The sequence below is a fragment of the Protopterus annectens genome, chromosome 4.part0 (assembly GCF_019279795.1).
Source record: "Protopterus annectens isolate FY-2018-M chromosome 4.part0, PAN1.0, whole genome shotgun sequence".
Classification (NCBI taxonomy): Eukaryota; Metazoa; Chordata; order Ceratodontiformes; family Protopteridae; genus Protopterus; species Protopterus annectens.
Window position 1 is genome coordinate 1,699,602,137 of NC_056733.1, and position 20,720 is coordinate 1,699,622,856.

Genomic DNA, 20,720 nt, shown 5'->3' on the forward strand with positions numbered 1-20,720 from the left:
ATAAAAGTGGCACCTCAGGAAAAGCAAAACAAATTACGCTCACCTATTTTTTTTTTTTTTTTAAGCAATCGACTTTTACCATAAGTGACACAAAGTTCACTAGGAAAGACAGCTCTGGCAGATCTATATGTGATTAAACCTTTGTACAGAAATTGCCTCAAAACCTAAAAGAAAATTACTGTCAACAATGACTGTCTTAGCACTATACCTCGGGAGACAGTATTTAATCACATTTTTTAGTTGGTTGCATTTTTAACATAAACCAGCACTTTGCTGCAAAACATTCTAAGCAATGTCCATTATTATAGTAAAAGGTAAAAAAGCAGCCGGAAAAGGCAACAGGTCAGTTGAAACAACAACATAGCTATGCTTTTCAGGTATACGGCGAGACATGTGGTAGGGGTTTAACGGAAAAGTACCCAGATCATGTGACTGGTTGAACTTTACCTAATTATGTATCATTTAACAATGTCAACACATCAAATTATTCCATATGCAACAAAACATTGTTCATGCACCAACTAGCCCAGTCAGCAGTCTGCATGTGATCCATTACTGGGTTGTTCTTTGTACTTGGAACATTTTCACATTATCTAGTCATTATGGTATTTCACCTGTTATGCCAATAAATACAGAAAATGTAATTTATCATAGTATCATTCAGCAAAATCATTTTGCTCCTATAGGTTGAATCTTAATAGTATTTACATTAGTATGTTTTATTTATATATACTTATATATGGGGCAGCATGGTAGCTCAGTGGAAAGCTCTCTGCCTCACAGCCCCAAGTGTGTCCAGTACAGGATGTGCTAACTTAATAATCTTAGTATCATTTTGTTAATACATCTTTGCCCTATCTAATACTGCATATTATTAACTCGTAAATTAGTTAGTTAAAGAAACTACACCCGAAATAGATCTGGATGTCAGTATGAGCTATGGGTGTTAATGTGTACATATACAAAAAAAGGCACTATAGGCTTGAGTGAGTTAAGTTAAGTTACTGATGGGAAAATGTTGATTCACATAACCCTGTCATCTAGTACCTAAGCTCAGTGGGAGGCCACTAATTTATTTAGATACTGAATTTAAGCAGGCTTTTCCTAAATCCATTAGCATTAGACATGTAGTAGGATTCATAGTGCTACCACCAGTTGCTTAAGTAATTGTACCAAAAAGTCAATTAATTAATAAAGATTACTTATTCAAAACCAAGGTCCTCTTGTGTTGGTAACCAGAGCTTTGCCTTACTGATGAAGGAAATTGATCTTAGACTATATATAGGAACATTTCAATCATGACAAACTTTAACTGAAATGTTACTTGATAATTACTTTGTATTATGTTCTTTTGACATGTATTTCATGTAAGCTTACCAATGTTTGTATCATTTACAGGTTTCTCCAACTATGTCTGCTGGAGAGTTGACCAATCAAGTTTTAGATATGCGAAACATAACTCCAAATGGGAAGGAATTCTGGCTTACCTTTGAAGCCATAGAAAATGGTGAATTAGGTAAGAAACATAATGACCTCACAGGCTTTTTACTATAAGAAACTAGAGTTAAAATGTGATGTATACACAGTAGTATACAGGTGCACTGCTTCACTAAGAAACTAGGTTGAATATGTAGTGTATACATATGTAATAATATATAGGCAGATATGAAATTAAGAAAGGACGCAGCTAGTCAACAAGGTAAGTGCATTAATAGATAAGAAACTAGCTGTAGAAAAATTTTGCATCGTGTTAAATGAATCTATGAGTCATTTTGTCATGTTTCTAAAAAAAAAAAGAAAAGCATTAGTATTCTTCAGTGAGAAGGGAGACTAATTTACTTCAAATTAAAATGTTTGTACGTATTCTGTTTCATGCATAAAGTTATTTTGACATGTATTTGTTGAATTGAAAGTAAATAAAATTATACCAGGCCACTAACTAAAATAGACTCTTGACCTTTTATAGGTTAATCAGCTTTCTTTGACTAATAATTGTTACCACTTCACTGCACTTCATTTTCTTTCTAATGCACAGTTTTTTAATGTTCCTAAACTAAAACTAACAAAAAACCAACAAAGCTTAAAACCTCAGCTTTGGCCGGCTAAGATCTAACTGTATTCAACTGGACGTATAAGAGAGTTTAAGTACCTTTTATCTGCATTGTTTTCAAATAATACAGCATTTTAATTGATTTATTTGTGTTGCATTGAATATTAACTGAACTGGAAGTTTTGACTCTATTTTTTCAGTTAGTGCTTGCTAGATTTTTATTGCCTGTTAGTAATTGCAGGTGGGGGTAGTCTCATTCATTGATATCCTGTCACTGCCTATTTAAGTGGTACATTTTGGAATATTTTCTGCTTAAAATCTCAGCTTTGGCCAGCTAAGATCTAGCTGTATTCAACTGGACATATAAGAGAATTTAAGTACCTTTTATCTGCACTTTTTGCAAATAATACAGCATTTTAATTGATTTATTTGTGTTGCATTGAATATTAACCTAACTGGAAGTTTTGACTCTGTTTTTTCACTTAGTGTTTGCTAGAATTTTATTGTCTGTTAGTAATTGCAGGCGGAGGTAGTCTCATTCATTGATATCCTGTCACTGCCTATTTAAGTGGTATATTTTGGAATATTTTCTGCTTAAAACCTCAGCTTTGGCCGGGTAAGATCTACCTGTATATAACTGGGTGTATAAGAGAATTTAAGTACCTTTTATCTGCACTTTTTTCAAATAATGCAGCATTTTAATTGATTTATTTGTGTTGCATTGAATATTAACTGAACTGGAAGTTTTGACTCTGTTTTGTGAGTTAGTGCTTGCTAGATTTTTATTGCCTGTTAGTAATTGCAAGCAGGGGTAGTCTCATTCATTGATATCCTGTCACTGCCTATTTAAGTGGTACATTTTGGAATATTTTCTGCTTAAAACCTCAGCTTTGGCCGGCTAAGATCTAGCTGTATTCAACTGGACGTATAAGAGAATTTAAGTACCTTTTATCTGCACTTTTTCAAATAATACAGCATTTTAATTGATTTATTTGTGTTGCATTGAATATTAACTGAACTGGAAGTTTTGACTCTGTTTTTTCAGTTAGTGCTTGCTAGATTTTTATTGCCTGTTAGTAATTGCAGGCAGAGGTAGTCTCATTCACTGATATCCTGTCACTGCCTATTTAAGTGGTATATTTTGGATTTTTTTCTGTTTAAAACCTCAGCTTTGGCCAGCTAAGATCTAGTTGTATTCAGCTGGATGTATAAGAGAATTTAAGTACCTTTTATCTACACTTTTTTCAACTAATACAGCATTTTAATTGATTTATTTGTGTTGCATTGAATATTAACTGAAATGGAAGTTTTGACTCTGTTTTTTCAGTTAGTTCCCCACCCACCCTCCCTGTTTTTGTTTTGGTGTTAATCTTGGTGGCTTTGAAACTGCACAACACTCTTATAAATTTGTGTTTGGATACTCCCTCTGGGCCCATCTCGTCTGCTCACTCAACTGAGTGCAGTGAGATCATATTCTGATTTCAGGCACTCCTACTGTGTACAAAGACAGCATCTGGGAAAGAAAAAAAATGTTTAAGCTTGATTCCTGCCTTTCCTGTAAGTGGTCTAGACCATAGGCTTCTGAGCCCCCAAGCCTGTCTGTGTTGGAGGGAAGCCTTCTAGCTTAATTTTGTTTCTTATAACTAGCCAGTTTTCTAGTTTCAGCACTCAAATCTGTTTCTTTGAATTCAGCACTTGTTCAGAACTCGTTGTAAGCACTAAATAAGCTGCAAATTACTACAGCACTCAACTTTCCTCACTTATCTAGAGGAAAGCAGTTTTGAGTACTTAATAAATAAGCACCTATCCAGGCATGTCTAAGGGTCAGCTCCCAGTGATTTCTCCTGTCTGCCTGATGAATCTGGGCATCTTGGGGCAATGCAGCAATTGCCTCATGTACACAGACAGCCCTCTCCTCCTACCACCCAACACTACAACCTGTGAGAGATGCACTTATATAGCCAAACTGGAAGCAAAGCTCTCTTCACCCAAGACTGGACTAGACAGACAAGAGGAGAAGGTAAACACTTGCACCACACCACACTCATCACATAGTCCCTCAAAACCTACACCACCAAAAGACACACATAGAAACACAAAACACACACCTACATTCGCAGAGGCTCTCAATAAAAACCTGCCCAAACATCAGGGACCTCCAAAGCAGAAACGCAAGCAAACTCCAGCCCCCAGCACAACCCAAATGACACATAGCCCACAAACTCTGTGTGCCACTCAACCACAGCCCATAAGGCATAACAACGTACCCAACACTCTAGTCATAGGTGACTCTATAGTCAGGCACACTGATGTTCCACTCACCAGGCTAAACAAGGAGAAAGTTACTGTCAGCTGCCTGTCAGGTGCCAGGATCTGCCACATAATCCACGCACTCAGGTCACTCCACAACAAGTACAAATATGACACTGTCATTGTCCATGTTGGTGTGAATGACCTGAGACGTACCTTCCTGGACTACATGAAAAGAGACATGGAGGAGCACTCCAATCTTGTAGCCCAGGCAGGTATGACAGTAGCCCTGAGTAGCATCCTGCCATCACCCAGAATGATATCACAGTACAAGGACAAAATGATTGACTTCAACAATTGGCTAAGCTTCTGGTGTCATTCTAAGGGGATCCAGTATTTGTCTGCCTGGGACGACATGCTTGACAGACCACGATGCTTTGCCAGAGATGGCCTGCACCTGTCGCCCTTGGGATTCCAGAGACTGGCTAAGGTTCTTGCCACCCCTATAGTGCCTTTTTCAGGCAAGGTTCAAATGACAAATTCAACACAGTAACAGGTACAAGCAAGCAAAATCTGAGGGTAATGCTGCTCAATGCTAGAAGTCTAAACCTCAAAATGCACTCACTCGACGCACTCCTTAAAATGGAGAACATCGACATCTGTGCAGTAACAGAGACCTGGTTCAAAGCTCCAGAGAGCACCCCTGCATTACCAGGCTATAATTCATACCACACCTTTTGGCCACCTAACCTGGAACGAAGCACTAAAGGTGGAGTCGTGTCCATATTCATAAAGGATATCCACATCTCCAGGCTTTTTGCACAGCATAATGCATCCGAGATTATCCAAGTGCAACTAACTCTGGGCAAGACCGCAATCCAAATTGTAGCTTGCTACAGACCCCCCACCATGCCCCAGGATTTCCACTCCTCATTTCTTGATACACTGGAAAGTATTAGGGTACAACCCAACACCCTAATAATGGGCTATTTCAACTACTCCACCATTAACTGGGAAAACTACTAATGTACCAACTCTTTTGCTTAACGTTTTCTGGAATTCATAAATTCCAATGCCTTGGATCAACTTATTCACACCCCCACCAGTGGCAGCAATATCCTAGACCTGGTCATTACCAACATGGTCAACCGGTGTTCCACACCAGAGGTCAATTCCTTGTTGGTCAGATCTGACCACAAGCTAATCACCCTAGACATCCACATCCCGCCCCCACCCCCAATTAGGGAAACCACTGTAAATAACTTCTCCAAAGCCAACTTCACACTTCTTAAGACAGAAGTGGCAAACTTCATGACACCCATGCAGACAGACAATAGAGGTACGACTGCTGAATCCTACACAAATGCACTTTATAAGCACTTACATGAGTGCATGGATCATGCTATCCCTAATAGAACCAAGATGCTATCCTACAAAAAAAGGAAGCCAGTCTGGTCATCCTCTGCCATAAACAAACTCTACAACAGAAGAAAGAAACTGTTGCAAAAAAGATTAAAATCCCATGACTGGAGGAACTCCCTGGTCAACCTCAGTAAGAAGCTAAGATCCCTCATAAAATCCTCCAAAGCTAGTTACAAAAACAAAATTGCCACTGACTCTAAAGACAACCACAAAGCATTCTATAGCTATGTCAAGAATCTCAATGGCAACACTCAGATCTGCTCTGAGTTACAGCACAATGGCACTAAATATAGAGAACCAACTGATATTGCCAGCATCCTGGCAGATAGGTTCAGTGCTAACTTTACCCCCCTCATACCCCCAAGAGGGCCCATCTCTATACTGGAAGAATGCAAAGTTCCTGTCATCACAGCTGCACAGGTAAAAACACACTCTCCAAAGCCAAGAACACAGCATCCATGAGACCTGACAATATCCCAGGCTGCGTTCTACATGAACTACAGAATGAACTGGCACCCTACCTAAGTACCATGTTCAATCATAGCCTCACCTCAGGCTTTGTGCCCACTGAATGGCACACCACAACAGTTATCCCACTCCACAAAGGGGGAGCCACGACGGACCCCAGGAACTACCGCCCCATTAGCCTGACAAGCCTAGTTTGCAAGGCTATGGAATGTATCATCATGGAACTCATAAACAAAGACATTGGAGTCTCCAAACTCTGTACCTTACCCAGTTCAGATATGTAAAAGGCAGATCATGTCTCCTAAACCTGATTGAGTTCTTTGAAGCAGTCACCAAAGTCATAGATGAAGGTAAGGTGGTTAACACAGCTTATCTAGATCTCGCCAAGTCTTTTGACACCACCCCCCACACTGGAATTATAGATAAGCTCACTAAACTATTTATAAATCCCTATGTCACAAGATGGGTTGCCAACTGGCTCATGGACAGAACACACACTGTGAAAGTAGCAGACTCCAAATCCGACTTCAAACCAGTGACAAGTGGAGTACCACAGGGTTCAATCCTGGGTCCTCTCCTGTTTGGTATCTACTTCTCTGAAGTACAGGCTAACACAGAAGGTCTTTGGCTAACAAAGCTTGCAGATGACTGCAAACTAGGAGCCATAATCGAAACTCCTAACAATGTGGACATACTACAAAAGGGCCTCACTGAGACAGATGCCTGGTGTCAAAGCCATGGCCTGAAGCTCAATGCCAAAAAGTGTGTTGTCATCCCTTTTGGTAAAAACTCTGTACCCATGAACTACCACATAGCTGGTAGTCTACTTAACACCGGAAATGTGATAAGAGACTTTGGGACACAGGTGGACAGTAGTCTCTCCTTTGATAATCACATTGCCACAGTGGTCAGGAAATCCTTCTACATGGCTCACCTCATCACAAAAGGTATCTCATCCAGAAAAAAAGAGGTCATTGTTCCCCTCTACTCATCAGTCATTAGACCCATTATAGAGTACAACGCCCCTTTTGGTATGTACCTCACAAGACATCTACAACAACTGGAAAGGCCACAGAAATACCTCACAAAGAGGATTACTGGCCTCAAACAGATGCCTTACGCAGACCATCTCAAAAAACTCCAGCTTTACTCTGTCGCATATCGCCTACTCAGAGGCGATCTCTGCCTAACATACAAAGCTATGTCAAACCCAGAGCTGTTGGACATGCTCCACTTAAAGAAATCCCTCCAAGCTACACGCTCTAGGGACGTACACCTTGTTACCACAATAAACAGAACATGCTGGAGGGATAGATTCCTGTCCCAGAGACTTCCCATACTCTGGAACAGACTACCTATCTATGTCAAACAGAGCTCCTCGTTAGCACTCTTCTATAAAAATCTTGATGATTGGATGGGAAATAGGAAATTAAGCCCAGGTATCACTTCTGTGGCTCTGCTCGACAGGGGCACAGGAAAATAATTTTCTTGGCTGGCGAAAGCCAGGGTACATTTTTGGCTAGGCTTATATAGGCCCTAGGGCCAATAGCCTAGTATCTACCTATGAACCTATAATCAGGCAGGCTTCAAAGCTCGTAGTGTTAAAAAGCTGAAAGTAAGAATGAACATAAATTCCTCCTGATGATCTTGCATGGTGTTATTCATGTAGTTGTAATAAAATCTAGAGGGAAAGGACATGAGTTGCAATTTGTGTTTCTTGAATTTTATAAATTTTCACCTTGTAGTTTTCTTAAATCTGTTTGTTAACTCACTGTCAATAGTGGAGACAATCCTGTCAATAGTTCCCAAATGGACTGCCAAATGGAATAACTATTTTAATGTTTAGGTACTTCACTGGTTCTGTCTTTACTTTACGACTTGGATTTCTCTACAAAGTCAGATTTATTTTTGTAAAGTAATGGGGCTGGATTACATTCATACAACATCTAACAGGATGGAAGTTCGTACCAGATGAGGTGATTCAATGTATGGTTAAGAGTCTTTCATACCACATACCTCAAACAATCTTCTCTTACAACAAGTTCATAACACAAGAGATTGGTATTAACTGATATATTTCATGAATCTGAGTAATTAAAAGACTCATATAACAAGGACTCAAGCTCATAAGCATTTCAAGAAAATGCAGCATTTTTTTTCTTCAGGGGGCAGGCACCCTTACAACCCCACTTCGAGGTTAAGCCCTCCACTCCTCCAATGTTAACTATTCTCACAGCAACATTATTGTATCATGAAGAAAGAGTGGTCACATACAAATAGTGCAAAGCATATCTCAATCTGTCCTCAAGAGGCTGCAAGTCCATATCAACAATTATGCAGACACATTAACATCAACATCTTGCTCAAATGTTTATCAAAGAGAAAAAAAATGAGGAAAGATAGGAAATGGCTGCTAAGTTTGACCATCTATGTTACAAGTTGGGATGATCTAAACAACTAAAAAACTACTAAAAGTGCCGACTGCACACAAGGAGAGAACACTTGGTAAAACCAAAAACAACTTTAATGTTGCAAGCTGTAAAACAAATAATCCCAGTGAAGGTAAGCGCTTTTGGCGAGTCCAAATGACCCGCCTTCATCAGACAATTAGTGAACAAGGGCAAATGCATTTTATACTTAACTGATAAAAAAGTGCGCCAATTATTTAAAGGCACATGAATGAATTAATGACTTGAGTTGACTTGTTGGAACACTTAAAAAAGTTGAAGATTAGTAGCAACGATGGAAAAGCCATAACAGCCCATGCTTAACATTGCTATGTAACATTAAATGGAATAATATCGAACTTCTGTGCACCAGAACAAATGTATTGGAAATACATAAAAGGGATTCTTTAAAATAATGCAACAGTACAATAGAAACAGCTCCAAAAATTAACTAAAACCATAATAATAGAGACCTAAAAAGGTACTACTGTTTACCATGTCTATATTGGCTCAAACCCAATCTATGAAACCAAGCAAAAGAAGAAAGAATAGGAAGAACCCTTCCCTGAATGTCTCCTAAAGTGAATTAAACATCAATGAAAATGCATGTTGTACAAAATGTACCTGATATGGGACAACCATTTAAGGACACATTTAATTGATAAAGCCTCATTGATACCAGGAAGGATGTGAGCCCTGGTCCTAATCTGCCATAGCAACTCATCAATTTCTAACCTGAGTTGCCATGGTCCACCCCTGATGTCAATGTCCCTTTGTTGTAGGACACAAAATTGAAAAATGTGCCCTGGGTACTCAATACAGTGCCTAGCTAGGGCATTAGTAACGTCTTCTTTAGATATTGCATGTTGATGTTCATATATTCTACATTTGAACTTTCTTTCGGTTTTACCAATGTAGAACACGTTACATGCATTGCAAAGTGCGACGTAAGTCACCACTTTGGACTCACAATTGTAATGCCCAATGACCTTGTACTCCTTCCCATTGATGACGTCCAAAATCTAATAGACCTAGTGGTATGTTTAGATGTGGCGCATGCTCCCAATGCAAACACATCAAGGTGGGGAGCAGGTTTAACATCAATGGTAAGGAGTACAAGGTCATTGGGCATTACAATTGTGAGTCCAAAGTGATGACTTACGTCGCACTTTGCAATGCATGTAACGTGTTCTACACTGGTAAAACCGAAAGAAAGTTCAAATGTAGAATATATGAACATCAACATGCAATATCTAAAGAAGACGTTACTAATGCCCTAGCTAGGCACTGTATTGAGTACCCAGGGCACATTTTTCAATTTTGTGTCCTACAACAAAGGGACATTGACATCAGGGGTGGACCATGGCAACTCAGGTTAGAAATTGATGAGTTGCTATGGCAGATTAGGACCAGGGCTCACATCCTTCCTGGTATCAATGAGGCTTTATCAATTAAATGTGTCCTTAAATGGCTGTCCCACATCAGGTAAATTTTGTACAACATGCATTTTTATTGATGTTTTATTGATGTTTAATTCACTTTAGGAGACATTCAGGGAAGGATTCTTCCAATTCTTCTTTTGCCTGGGTTCATACATTGGGTTTGAGTTAATATAGACATGGTAAACAGTAGTACCTTTTTAGGTCTCTAATATTATGGTTTTAGTCAATTTTTGGAGCTGTTTCTATTGTACCGCTGCTTTATTTTAAAGAATCTCTTTTATGTATTTCTAATACATTTGTTCTGATGCACAGAAGTTTGATATTTAATGTTATATAGCAATGTCAAGCATAGGATGTTATGGCTTTTCCATCGTTGCTGCTATTCTTCAACTTTTTCAAGTGTTTCAAACAAGTCAACTTATGTCATTAATTCATTTATGTGCCTTTAAATAATTGGCGCATTGTTTTATCAGTTAAGTATAAATGCATTTGCCCTTGTTCACTAATTGTCTGATGAAGGCGGGTCATTCGGACTAAGCAAGCTTTACCTTCACTGGGATTATTTGTTTTACAGCTTGCAACATTAAAGTTGTTTTTGGTTTTACCAAGTGTTCTCTCCTTGTGTGCAGTCGGCACTTTTAGTAGTTTTATGATCTAAACAACTGTCTGGAAGCCTGGCAAACACAAGTGAAAGATGACTAAGTCATGACGATCTAGAGCTTCTCATTAGTCACCCCATTTGTTACGTACTGTAGACTGTTGGTGATCTTGTTGACTTACTCTGACTGGCTCAAGCTATATCTTAACTTCTGTGTAAGTTTTGTGACCCTCCTTCCCAGGCCACCCCAACTTTTAAATAAAGTATATCCCTGATAGTCATGGCACTCCTGCTGCTAGATCAGTGTGTCACCATTGTACTGAATAGTATTGTGCCCCTGGGACTCCTGATGCTAGATCAATGTGTCACCATTGTACTGAATAGTATTCTGCTCCTGGCACTCCTGATGCTAGATCAGTGTGTCACCATTGTACTGAATAGTATTGTGCCCCTGGGACTCCTGATGCTAGATCAATGTGTCACCATTGTACTGAATAGTATTCTGCTCCTGGCACTCCTGATGCTAGATCAGTGTGTCACCATTGTACTGAATAGTATTGTGCCCCTGGGACTCCTGATGCTAGATCAATGTGTCACCATTGTACTGAATAGTATTGTGTGCCTGGGACTCCTGATGCTAGATCAGTGTGTCACCATTGTACTGAATAGTATTCTGCTCCTGGGATACCTGCTGCTAGATCAGTGTGTCACCATTGTACTGAATAGTATTGTGTGCCTAGGACTCCTGATGCTAGATCAGTGTGTCACCATTGTACTGAATAGTATTCTGCTCCTGGAACTCCTGATGCTAGATCAATGTACCACCATTGTACTGAATAGTATTGTGCGCCTGGGACTCCTGCTGCTAGATCAGTGTGTCACCATTGTACTGAATAGTATTGTACTCCTGGGAATCCTGATGCTAGATCAATGTGTCACCATTGTACTGAATAGTATTGTGCTCCTGGGACTCCTGATGCTAGATCAATGTGTCACCATTGTACTGAATAGTATTGTACTCCTGGGAATCCTGATGCTAGATCAATGTGTCACCATTGTACTGAATAGTATTGTGCTCCTGGGACTCCTGATGCTAGATCAATGTGTCACCATTGTACTGAATAGTATTGTGCTCCTGGGACTCCTGATGCTAGATTAATGTGTCACCATTGTACTGAATAGTATTGTGCTCCTGAGAATTCTGATGCTAGATCAATGTGTCACCATTGTACTGAATAGTATTGTGCTCCTGAGAATCCTGATGCTAGATCAATGTGTCACCATTGTACTGAATAGTATTGTGCTCCTGGGACTCCTGATGCTAGATCAATGTGTCACCATTGTACTGAATAGTATTGTGCTCCTGGGACTCCTGATGCTAGATTAATGTGTCACCATTGTACTGAATAGTACTGTGCCCCTGGGACTCCTGTTGATAGATCAATGTGTCACCATTGTCCTGAATAGTATTGTGCTCCTAGGACTCCTGATGCTAGATCAGTGTGTCACCATTGTACTGAATAGTATTGTGCTCCTGGCACTCCTGCTGCTAGATCAGTGTATCACCATTGTACTGAATAGTATTGTGCTCCTGGGACTCCTGCTGCTAGATCAGTGTGTCACCATTGTACTGAATAGTATTGTGCTCCTGGCACTCCTGCTGCAAGATCAATGTGCCACCATTCTACTGAATAGTATAGTGCTCCTGGTAATCCTGATGCTAGATCAATGTGTCGCCATTGTACTGAATAGTATTGTGCTCCTGGCACTCCTGCTGCTAGATCGATGTGTCACCATTGTACAGAATAGTATTGTGCTCTGGGCACTCCTGCTGCTAGATCAATGTGTCACCATTGTACTGAACAGTATTATGCTCCTCCTGGGACTCCTGATGCTAGATCAGTGTGTCACCATTGTACTGAATAGTATTGTGCTCCTGGGACTCCTGATGCTAGACCAATGTGTCACCATTGTACTGAATAGTATTGTACTCCTGGCACTCCTGCTGCTAGATCAATGTGTCACCATTGTACTGAATAGTATTACACTCCTGCTGCTAGAGCAATGTGCCACTATTGTACGGAATAGTATTGTGCTCCTGGCACTCTTGCTGCTAGATCAATGTGCCACCATTGTACTGATTAGTATTGTGCTCCTGCCACTCCTGATGTTAGATCAATGCATCACCATTGTACTGAATAGTATTGTGCTCCTGGCACTCCTGTTTCTAGATCAACGTGTCACCATTGTACTGATTAGTATTGTGCTCCTGGCACTCCTGATGCTAGATCAATGCATCACCATTGTACTGAATAGTATTGTGCTCCTGGCACTCCTGCTGCTAGATCAATTTATCACCATTCTACTGAATAGTATTTAGCTCCTGGCACTCCTGCTGCTAGATCAATGTGCCACCATTGTACTGAATAGTATTGTGCTCCTGGCACTCCTGATGCTAGATCAATGTGCCCCCATTGTACTGAATAGTATTCTGCTCCTGGAACTCCTGATGCTAGATCAAAGTATCACCATTGTACTGAATAGTATTGTGCTCCTGCCACTCCTGCTGCTAGATCAGTGTGCCACCATTGTACTGAATAGTATTGTGCTCCTGGAATTCCTGCTGCTAGATCAATGTATCACCATTGTACTGAATAGTATTGTGCTCGTTGGACTCCTGCTGCTAGATCAATGTGTCACCATTGTACTGAATAGTATTGTGCTCGTTGGACTCCTGATGCTAGATCAATGTGCCACCATTGTATTGAATAGTATTGTGCTCCTGGCACTCCTGCTGCTAGAACAATGTGTCACCATTGTACTGAATAGTATTACACTCCTGGCACTCCTGCTGCTAGATCAATGTGTCACAATTGTACTGAATAGTATTGTGCTTCTAGGACTCCTGATGCTAGATCAATGTGTCACCATTGTACTGAATAGTATTGTACTCCTGGCACTCCTGCTGCTAGATCAATGTGTCACCATTGTACTGAATAGTATTACACTCCTGCTGCTAGAGCAATGTGCCACTATTGTACTGAATAGTATTGTGCTCCTGGCACTCTTGCTGCTAGATCAATGTGCCACCATTGTACTGATTAGTATTGTGCTCCTGGCACTCCTGATGCTAGATCAGTGCATCACCATTGTACTGAATAGTATTGTGCTCCTGGCACTCCTGCTGCTAGATCAATTTATCACCATTGTACTGAATAGTATTTAGCTCCTGGCACTCCTGCTGCTAGATGAATGTGCCACCATTGTACTGAATAGTATTGTGCTCCTGGCACTCCTGATGCTAGATCAATGTGCCCCCATTTTACTGAATAGTATTCTGCTCCTGGAACTCCTGATGCTAGATCAATGTACCACCATTGTACTGAATAGTATTGTGCTCTTGGCACTCCTGCTGCTAGATCAGTGTGCCACCATTGTACTGAATAGTATTGTGCTCCTGGCACGCCTGATGCTAGATCAATGTGCCACCATTGTACTGAATAGCATTGTGATCCTGGCACTCCTGCTGCTAGATCAATGTGTCACCATTGTACTGAATAGTATTATGCTCCTCCTAGGACTCCTGATGCTAGATCAGTGTGTCACCATTGTACTGAATAGTATTGTGCGCCTGGGACTCCTGATGCTAGATCAGTGTGTCACCATTGTACTGAACAGTATTGTACTCCTGGCACTCCTGTTGCTAGATCAATGTGTCACCATTGTACTGAATAGTATTGTGCTCCTGCCACTCCTGCTGCTAGATCAATGTGCCACCATTGTACTGAATAGTATTGTGGTCCTGACACTCCTGCTGCTAGATCAAAGTATCACCATTGTACTGAATAGTATTGTGCTCCTGCCACTCCTGCTGCTAGATCAATGTGCCACCATTGTACTGAATAGTATTGTGCTCCTGGCACTCCTGCTGCTAGATCAATGTATCACCATTGTACTGAATAGTATTGTGCTCTTGGCAATCCTGTTGCTAGATCAATGTATCACCATTGTACTGAATAGTATTGTGCTCCTGATATTCCTGCTTCTAGATCAAGGTATCACCATTGTACTGAATAGTATTGTGCTCCTGGCACTCCTGCTGCTAGATCAATGTGTCACAATTGTACTGAATAGTATTATGCTCCTGGCACTCCTGCTACTAGATCAATGTGCCACCATTGTACTGAATAGTGTTGTGCTCCTAGCACTGCTGATGCTAGATCAATGTGTCACCATTGTACTGAATAGTATTGTGCTCCTGGCACTCCTGATGCTAGATCAATGTGCCACCATTGTACTGAATAGTACTGTGCTCCTGGGACTCTTGATGCTTGATAAATGTGTCACCATTGTACTAAATAGTATTGTGCTCCTGGCACTCCTGCTGCTAGATCAATGTATCACCATTGTACTGAATAGTATTGTGCTCCTGGCACGCCTGCTGCTAGATTAATGTATCACCATTGCACTGAAGAGTATTGTGCTCCTGGCACTCCTGCTGCTAGATCAATGTGTCACCATTGTACTGAATAGTATTATTCTCCTGGCACTAATGCTGCTAGATCAATGTGTCACCATTGTACTGAATAGTATTGTGCTCCTGGCACTCCTGATGCTAGATCAATGTGCCACCATTGTACTGAATAGTATTGTGCTCCTGGCACTCCTGATGTTAGATCAATGTGCCACCATTGTACTGAATAGTATTGTGCTCCTGACACTCCTGCTGCTAGATCAATTTATCACCATTGTACTGAATAGTATTGTGCTCCTGGCACTCCTGCTGCTAGATCAATGTGCCACCATTGTACTGAATAGTATTGTGCTCCTGGCACTCCTGCTGCTAGATCAACGTGTCACCATTGTACTGAATAGTATTGTGCTCCTGGCACTCCTGCTGCTAGATAAATGTATCACCATTGTAGTGAATAGTATTGTGCCCCTGCCACTCCTGCTGCAAGATCAGTGTATCACCATTGTACTCAATAGTATTGTGCTCCTTGTACTCCTGCTGCTAGATCAATGTATCACCATTGTACTGAATACTATTGTGCTCCTGGCACTCCTGCTGCTAGATCAATATGTCACCCTTGTACTGAATAGTATTGTGCTCCTGACACCCCTGCTGCTAGATCAATGTATCACTATTGTACTGAATAGTATTGTGCTGCTGGCACTCCTGCTGCTAGATCAGTGTATCACCATTGTACTCAGTAGTATTGTGCTCCAGATCAATGTATCACCATTGTACTCAATAGTGCTGTGCTCCTGGCACTCCTGCTGCTAGATTAATGTATCACCATTGTACTGAATAGTATTGTGCTCCTGGCACTCCTGCTGCTAGATCATTGTATCACCATTGTACTGAATAGTATTGTGCCCCTGGCACTCCTGCTGCTAGATCAATGTGTCACCATTGTACTCAATAGTATTGTGCTCCTGGCACTCCTGCTGCTAGATCAATGTATCACCATTGTACTGAATAGTATTGTGCTCCTGCACTCCTGCTGCTACATCAGTTTATCACCATTATACTCAATAGTATTGTGCTCCTGGCACTCCTGCTGCTAGATCAATGTATCACCATTGTACTGAATAGTATTGTGCTCCTGGCACTCCTGCTGCTAGATCAGTGTATCACCATTGTACTGAATAGTATTGTGCTCCTAGCCTCCTGCTGCTAGATCAGTGTATTACCATTGTACTGAATAGTATTGTGCTCCTGGCACTCCTGCTGCTAGATCAGTGGTTTACCATTGTACTGAATAGTATTGTGCTCCTGGGACTCCTGCTGCTAGATCAATGTGCTACCATTATACTGAATAGTATTGTGCTCCCGGCACTCCTGCTGCTAGTTCATTGTATCACCATTGTACTGAATAGTATTGTGCTCCAGGGACTCCTGCCTCTAGATCAATGTGCCACCATTGTACTGAATAGTATTGTGCTCCTGACACTCCTGCTGCTAGATCAATATATCACCATTGTACTGAATAGTATTGTGCTCCTGGCACTCCTGCTGCTAGATCAGTGTATCACCATTGTACTGAATAGTATTGTGCTCCTGGCACTCCTGCTGCTAGATCAGTGTATCACCATTGTACTGAATAGTATTGTGCTCCTGGCACTCTTTCTGCTAGAGCAATGTATCACCATTGTACTGAATAGTATTGTGCTCCTGGCACTCTTTCTGCTAGAGCAATGTATCACCATTGTACTGAATAGTATTGTGCTCATTAAAGAATCCCTGTCACCTTCCACACCATTGTTGCCACATGTATCAGTGGTTATTGTGTGACGTATAGCCCTGCTTGCACATCTCACATTATGGCAGCACTGAGTAAGACGAGTTGTCATAACTGGTAGAAATGGGAGCCACATTAATAACCTGATTGATGAAAAATGAGGCATAGAATCTTGACAACATCCTGTGAATGCAGAATTCTGAATCAAAATTCTTCTCACATCGACAACATTTCTCTTGCTCCATCTTTTGCTGGCCTTAGAAGTAATATACGTTGTTGGGTAAGGGAGGGTGCAGGGTTAGAGCTGCCCTAACCATTTTTGTAAATATTTTTGTATATTTTTTTCCTTTCATGATTCTGTGTTTGGGTTCATGTTGCAAAATGTAATGGTCCAAGATCATGCAACCATAAAAAAGTCCAGATTAGTAAACATAAGAGGTCTGTTTGCAAGAAACAAAATGGTAGAGTGTGTAAGATCCCTAACCATGAACCCAAGAGATAGCAAAAATTATAAAATATGAAAAAATATTAAATTATTTAGCCATTTCTGTTTACAGTAGCATTTTAGTAAATGTTGGCAAGCTTAATTGATTTGTAAGAAAATGAAGATGGTCATCAACTTGTTGAGATACGACTGTAGCAGCTGACTTTGTGCCATAGACAGATGGATCCCTGATTACCCTCAGCTGACATGGGTTTGGCTGGTAGATTGGATGACAGGAGTAAGCCAGGAAGTTTGGCAGTGACTGGCCATTGCTGACATAAGTCTTCTAGGAAGAAGTAGCAGGTGTGTGTCCCAGGGTCATATATCTCACAAATTAGTCGATAGGAAGAAGTAGCAGGTGTATGTCCCAGGGTCATATATCTCACAAATTAGTCGATAGGAAGAAGTAGCAGGTGTATGTCCCAGGGTCATATATCTCACAAATTAGTCGATAGGAAGAAGTAGCAGATATATGTCCCAGGGTCATATATCTCACAAATTAGTCGATAGGAAGAAGTAGCAGGTGTATGTCCCAGGGTCATATATCTCACAAATTAGTCGATAGGAAGAAGTAGCAGGTGTATGTCCTGGGGTCATATATCTCACAAATTAGTCGATAGGAAGAAGTAGCAGATATATGTCCCAGGGTCATATATCTCACAAATTAGTCGATAGGAAGAAGTAGCAGGTGTATGTCCCAGGGTCATATATCTCACAAATTAGTCGATAGGAAGAAGTAGCAGGTGTATGTCCTGGGGTCATATATCTCACAAATTAGTCGATAGGAAGAAGTAGCAGATATATGTCCCAGGGTCATATATCTCACAAATTAGTCGATAGGAAGAAGCAGCAGGTGTATGTCCCAGGGTCATATATCTCACAAATTAGTCGATAAGAAGAAGTAGCAGGTGTATGTCCTGGGGTCATATATCTCATAAATTAGTCGATGACAAAGAGAAAGGACTTAGTGTGAACTGCAGTTACTGGTGGGTCTTGCTAACTGAGGGGTCAGTTGCTTGTATGAGTTGTTTGATGTCCTTATACTGTGCCCTCTATACACTACACCCTCTTTGCCAGGATGCACAAAGGCAAGGCCAAGTACATCAGAAAAATTAACAAGATACCACTACTAACTGAAAACAACACAACCAACTAGCACTTCGTAAACACAAAAGACAGCAAAACTTGCAGATGTTCTCCTTTTCCAAAACTTTATTCCGTAAGCGCTTTCGTAAGGACTAGTATCCAAACTTCCTCAGACAAAGTTACACAAGCAGTCAATGACTTACATACTTATACAATTAATAAATAAAACAATAAAACAATTATATAAAAAAACAATTGAATAATTAAATAAACAACTCAATTCCTTTCCCCCTATGGAAAACTATTTACTTTGTATTTACATATATAATTCATGATTTTATTACTAAATACCTAGACACTAAATTAGTGACTTGAATTAGTATAAAATACAAATGTATTAAGTAGAAAAAATATATATATATATAAATATTTGTGGTATAATTGAATGAATAAAATACCTGGGGCCAGGGACGTCGGGAGGCATACGCACTGTACTGATTTCAGTACAACTTATTTAGAAGGGGGGTAGCTTTTTAAATTTTCACTTTTTTTTTTTCGTGCTTTACTGCACGATGACGTCAGCTCATCAGGGCAGCCAGTCGGAATAGAGCTCACCACGCATGTATTTCCGGCCAGTTCAAATGCATTTTCAAGCGGGAGGATTGAAGCATTATGCATTATGTTCACAAGCGGGAGGATTGAAGCGTTATGTTGGTCGAAGCAGGAGGATTGAAGCATTATGTTGGTTGAAGCAGGAGGATTGAAGCGTTATGTTGGTCGAAGCAGGAGGATTGAAGCATTATGTTGGTCTCACTTCAAGGACTTTATTTAGAAGGGTCTTGCAACCGAGGGTTGGTGAGTAATATGAACTGTGTGTGTGTGTGAAAATGCCCCAGGTGGGATGTACTGGTGATTACTCATGGTGGTGTGGTAGGGAATACCTCAGGCTTGAACCCTGTACCTTGTATGCAGGTGTTAAAGACCTGAATTCCCTACCCACCACCATTTGTAAAAAAATTGCAGATTTTTGCCTCATATTTGATCTGATCAATATCTGTATCGTATCTGTGTCTTTTAAATATTGCAATGCTTGAAATTTGATGGTCCAGTGGTAGCAACGTAGCATTGATGCCTCACAGCTGTAGGTTCTTGGGTTTGGTTCTTGGCTGGGGTGCCTTCTTTGTGGGGGGGGGTCTGTATCTTCTCCCTGTGTTTGTGTGGGTTTGCTTTTGTGTCCTCCCATGTTACAAAGACATGTCTGCATTATTTTTTCCTGGGCCTCTGCTGAGAATTGTTTTTTTTTTTTTTTGTTCTAAGTCAGACTGTCCTGATTAACAAATTGACAAGCATTTAAATTTCAGACTTCAGGTTTCTGAATGTTTATTTCCTTACATATTTGATGGTGCAGTGGTAGTATTGTTGCCTCACAGCTATAGGTTTTCTGGTTTGATTCTTGGCTGGGGTGCCTTCTGTGTGGAGTCTGCATCTTATCCCTGTGTTTGCGACATAGTAAAACAACTTTTTATTCTAGCAATAAATATATACTAACACAACCTTTTTTATAGCATTTTTTTTAAGTTTATGACTATTTGAAATTTGTCCTTATTTTTGGGACTGTAATACCCTGTTATTGGCTTTGTCCAGGTTTTTTGTGCTAAGGTTGACAGCTATGGCAAAAACTGAATTCACTGAATATGTTTGAGGGCTGTATTCCCTCATTATTGGGTTTGTCCAGGTGTTTTGTGTTAAGAGGTTGACAGCTATGGTGAGAACTGAATTCATTAAACGATAGCCATTTAAGTTTCAGTCTTCCTCTCTTTCACAAAGCAGGTGATTTGGCATAGTGGTATGTTGTTCTGACTATTTTGCACAGTGACCTTGGTAGTAAAATGTATGATGGTAACACAGCATTTTATTCTAGCAGCTTTCCAAGATTATACAAGCAATGTTTAATGTGTTCCTGTTTTTTGCCCTTTTGACCCACCCCAATAAATTTGGCTTTTTCCAGACTTCTTGTGCTGCGAAGTTGAGATGTAGTTGAGTATTGCGTAGATTTTACAAGGAGCTAAGAGCTGCAGGGGAAGAGAAGTTTAGTGCTGATTGTGCTAAGTTGGCTCACATTGCTAGTAGCACAAAATGTTGTGTACTTGCTTTTAATGCAGAAGGTTGTTGGTTCTACTCCCATAAAGGGTGAATGCTGCTGTACTGAAAGTTAAGACACTAACTAT

The 20,720-nt window shown here is 40.4% G+C and overlaps 1 protein-coding gene across 1 annotated transcript in view; it reads left to right on the top strand.

Moving 5' to 3' along the window:
- The window catches only part of ARAP3 (ArfGAP with RhoGAP domain, ankyrin repeat and PH domain 3), a 1,205,760-nt gene that overhangs the window by 992,475 nt on the left and 192,565 nt on the right, over positions 1 to 20,720 (top strand). Inside the window, exon 26 of the mRNA XM_044069919.1 lies at positions 1,399 to 1,516. Within this exon, the coding sequence (XP_043925854.1) occupies positions 1,399 to 1,516 (118 nt within the window). The remainder of the gene's footprint in view (positions 1 to 1,398; positions 1,517 to 20,720) is intronic.